Genomic DNA, 5,000 nt, shown 5'->3' on the forward strand with positions numbered 1-5,000 from the left:
CCCCTCTCAGCTGTACCACAGACACCCACCCCTGTCCTCTGTACCACAGACACCCACCCCTGTCCGCTGTACCACAGACACCCACCCCTGTCCGCTGTACCACAGACACCACACTCACCCCTGTCCGCTGTACCACAGACACCACACCCACCCCTGTCCGCTGTACCACAGACACCCACCCCTGTCCGCTGTACCACAGACACCACACTCACCCCTGTCCGCTGTACCACAGACACCACACCCACCCCTGTCCGCTGTACCACAGACACCCACCCCTGTCCGCTGTACCACAGACACCCACCCCTGTCCGCTGTACCACAGACACCACACTCACCCCTGTCCGCTGTACCACAGACACAACACCCACCCCTGTCCTCTGTACCACAGACACCACACCCACCCCTGTCCGCTGTACCACAGACACCACACCCACCCCTGTCCTCTGTACCACAGACACCACACCCACCCCTGTCCTCTGTACCACAGACACTCACCCCTGTCCTCTGTACCACAGACACCACACCCACCCCTGTCCTCTGTACCACAGACACCCACCCCTGTCCTCTGTACCACAGACACTCACCCCTGTCCTCTGTACCACAGACACTCACCCCTGTCCTCTGTACCACAGACACCACACTCACCCCTGTCCGCTGTACCACAGACATCCACCCCTGTCCGCTGTACCACAGACACACACCCCTGTCCGCTGTACCACAGACACCACACTCACCCCTGTCCGCTGTACCACTGACATCCACCCCTGTCCGCTGTACCACAGACACACACCCCTGTCCGCTGTACCACAGACACCACACTCACCCCTGTCCGCTGTACCACTGACACACACCACAGACACACACCCCTGTCCGCTGTACCACAGACATCCACCCCTGTCCGCTGTACCACAGACACACACCCCTGTCCGCTGTACCACAGACACCACACTCACCCCTGTCCGCTGTACCACTGACACACACCACAGACACACACCCCTGTCCGCTGTACCACAGACACCACACTCACCCCTGTCCGCTGTACCACTGACACACACCACAGACACACACCCCTGTCCGCTGTACCACAGACATCCACCCCTGTCCGCTGTACCACAGACACACACCCCTGTCCGCTGTACCACAGACACACACCCCTGTCCGCTGTACCACTGACACACACCACAGACATCCACCCCTGTCCGCTGTACCACAGACACACACCCCTGTCCGCTGTACCACAGACACCACACTCACCCCTGTCCGCTGTACCACAGACACACACCCCTGTCCGCTGTACCACAGACACACACCCCTGTCCGCTGTACCACTGACACACACCACAGACACACACCCCTGTCCGCTGTACCACAGACACCCACCCCTGTCCGCTGTACCACAGACACCACACTCACCCCTGTCCGCTGTACCACAGACACACACCCCTGTCCGCTGTACCACAGACACCCACCCCTGTCCTCTGTCCGCTGTACCACAGACACCCACCCCTGTCCGCTGTACCACAGACACACACCCCTGTCCGCTGTACCACAGACACACACCCCTGTCCGCTGTACCACAGACACACACCCCTGTCCGCTGTACCACAGACACACACCCTGTCCGCTGTACCACAGACACCCACCCCTGTCCTCTGTCCGCTGTACCACAGACACCCACCCCTGTCCGCTGTACCACAGACACACACCCCTGTCCGCTGTACCACAGACACACACCCCTGTCCGCTGTACCACAGACACCCACCCCTGTCCTCTGTACCACAGACACACACCCCTGTCCGCTGTACCACAGACACCCACCCCTGTCCGCTGTACCACAGACACACACCCCTGTCCGCTGTACCACAGACACACACCCCTGTCCGCAGTACAGACACCCACCCCTGTCTGCTGCACCACAGACACCCACCCCTGTCCGCTGTACCACAGACACTCACCCCTGTCCGCTGTACCACAGACACCACACTCACCCCTGTCCGCTGTACCACAGACACCCACCCCTGTCCTCTGTACCACAGACACCCACCCCTGTCCGCTGTACCACAGACACACACCCCTGTCAGCTGTACCACAGACACCCACCCCTGTCCTCTGTACCACAGACACCCACCCCTGTCCGCTGTACCACAGACACACACCCCTGTCCTCTGTACCACAGACACACACCCCTGTCAGCTGTACCACAGACACACACCCCTGTCCTCTGTACCACAGACACCACACACACCCCTGTCCTATGTACCACAGACACACACTTCACCGCCTGGATCGGACTCATCAGCCATTTGCTGACTGTCCAGTGTGAACTGAAGCTTATGCTCATCTTCGTTTGCGAAGAATAAAATAACAATTACTTATTTATTCAGTCTATACATTTATTTATCTATTTATGTATTCATTTGTTTATTTATTTATTCGGTTAATCAGTCCGCCAGTCAGTCAGTTGGTCTTTCAGTATCTTAGTCAGTCTGTCTGTCTGTCAGTCTGTCAGTCAGTCAGTCAGTCTGTCAGTCATGGTGTGACTCACTTCCTGTCCCATGGCAGGGCCAGTAATGGAGCAGCGCCAGGATGATCTCCCTTCCCACGCCCCACGTCATCCTCCACCCTCCCCCAGTCCACCCCCCGCCCACCCCCACCACCTTCCCTGCCACCCGCCTGACAGCCGCCGGTCCGGTGACGTAGTGGACAGTGATGACGACGATACGCGCGTCAGCGGCGAAGTGAACAGAGTGCGCTTCTTTCGTTCCCCCTGCACGCCCCAGTGCTCCCCCCGGGACTGTGTCCTCGCTGAAGACTGGCCCCTCTCCCCCCACTGCGACCCCCACTGTTCCCCCAACTCTGACCCCCACTGTTTCCCCCACTGTTCCCCCAACTCTGACCCCCACTGTTCCCCACACTCTGACCCCCACTGTTCCACGGGCCGACTCGAGGACACATCAGGGGGGCGGGGCCACGTCAGTCAGGAGCTGTGTTCAGACGATGAGGTTTGCGAGCCTGAAGGGTGCAGTGCGGGACACGTTCAGGTCACAGGGTGCCCGGGGGGGCTGTGTTCAGACGATGATGTGGAGACTGAAGAGTGCAGCGCGGGCCACGTTCAGGCCGAGGGGTGCCCGGGGGGGCTGTGTTCAGACGATGATGTGGAGACTGAAGAGTGCAGCACGGGCCACGTTCAGGCCGAGGGGTGCCCGGACCTGCGGGGCTGGAAGTCGCTGCCCGCCATTCTGCTGGAGGACATCTTCGCCATGCTGACTCCTAAGCAGCGGCACCAGGCGTCCATGGTGTGCCAGCCGTGGTACGACACCTTCTACTCCCCCCGGGTGTGGGAAACCTTCGTGCTGAGGGAGAGGACGCTGACCAAGCGCCGCTTCAACCTCTACAAGGGCTACCAGAGAGAGCTGTGTCCGCGGAAAACACAGGTGGGTGTGTCACCTGTACACATGTATAGCAGATAGGGCTGTGTGGCACAGGTAGGTGTGTCACATGTACACATAGCAGAGAGAGCTGTGTCACACAGGTAGGTGTGTCACATGTACACATAGCAGAGAGAGCTGTGTCACACAGGTAGGTGTGTCACCTGTACACATAGCAGAGAGAGAGCTGTGTCACACAGGTAGGTGTGTCACATGTACACATAGCAGAGAGAGATGTGTCACACAGGTAGATGTGTCACCTGTACACATAGCAGAGAGAGCTGTGTCACACAGGAAAGTGTGTCACATGTACACATAGCAGAGAGAGCTGTGTCACACAGGTAGGTGTGTCACATGTACACATAGCAGAGAGAGCTGTGTCACACAGGTAGGTGTGTCACATGTACACATGGCAGAGAGAGTTATGTGCACGGGAAACACAGGGTGGTGTGTGACATGTACACAGAGCAGAGAAAGTTGTTTCAACTTAGATACGAATACTAGAAAACACTGAAACAAACTGAACATTGAAAAGGAAATATTTGATCCGTCAGGACTTCTTCTGGGGGAGGCTTTTTTTTTTTTTTTTTTTTTTTTTTAAACTGAGCTCCTTCGGTTCTCATCATGAAGACATGCACAGTGGAGTGTATACAACTTCACAGTACCATTTCCCGTGCAACGAAATGGCTTTGTTGCTGACAATAGTGGATTCGGATGAAATGGCTTTGTTGCTGACAATAGTGGATTCGGATGAAATGGCTTTGTTGCAGACAATAGTGGATTCGGATGAAATGGCTTTGTTGCTGACAATAGTGGATTCGGATGAAATGGCTTTGTTGCAGACAATAGTGGATTCGGATGAAATGGCTTTGTTGCAGACAATAGTGAATTCGGATGAAATGGCTTTGTTGCAGACAATAGTGAATTCGGATGAAATGGCTTTGTTGCAGACAATAGTGGATTCGGATGAATTGGCTTTGTTGCAGACAATAGTGGATTCGGATGAAATGGCTTTGTTGCTGACAATAGTGGATTCGGATGAAATGGCTTTGTTGCAGACAATAGTGGATTCGGATGAAATGGCTTTGTTGCAGACAATAGTGGATTCGGATGAAATGGCTTTGATGCAGACAATTGTGAATTTCCGACAACCGGATGAAATGGCTTTGTTGCAGACAATAGTGGATTCGGATCAAATGGCTTTGTTGCAGACAATTGTGAATTTCCGACAACCGGATGAAATGGCTTTGTTGCAGACAATAGTGGATTCGGATGAAATGGCTTTGTTGCAGACAATTGTGAATTTCCGACAACCGGATGAAATGGCTTTGTTGCAGACAATAGTGGATTTCCGACAACCGGATGAAATGGCTTTGTTGCAGACAATAGTGGATTCGGATGAAATTGCTTTGTTGCAGACAATAGTGGATTTCCGACAACCGGATGAAATGGCTTTGTTGCAGACAATAGTGGATTCGGATGAAATGGCTTTGTTGCAGACAATTGTGAATTTCCAACAACCGGATGAAATGGCTTTGATGCAGACAATTGTGAATTTCCGACAACCGGATGAA

At 54.8% G+C, this 5,000-nt stretch overlaps 1 protein-coding gene across 2 annotated transcripts in view; it reads left to right on the top strand.

The window, feature by feature from the left end:
• LOC143294985 (uncharacterized) overlaps positions 1 to 5,000 on the top strand; it is a 14,228-nt gene that overhangs the window by 4,066 nt on the left and 5,162 nt on the right. For both annotated transcript variants that reach the window (XM_076606515.1, XM_076606516.1), the window contains exon 2: positions 2,561 to 3,432. In XM_076606515.1, the coding sequence (XP_076462630.1) occupies positions 2,569 to 3,432 (864 nt within the window). In that variant the 5' untranslated portion in view covers positions 2,561 to 2,568. The remainder of the gene's footprint in view (positions 1 to 2,560; positions 3,433 to 5,000) is intronic.

Source organism: Babylonia areolata, chromosome 20 (assembly GCF_041734735.1).
Source record: "Babylonia areolata isolate BAREFJ2019XMU chromosome 20, ASM4173473v1, whole genome shotgun sequence".
Lineage (NCBI taxonomy): Eukaryota > Metazoa > Mollusca > Gastropoda > Neogastropoda > Buccinidae > Babylonia > Babylonia areolata.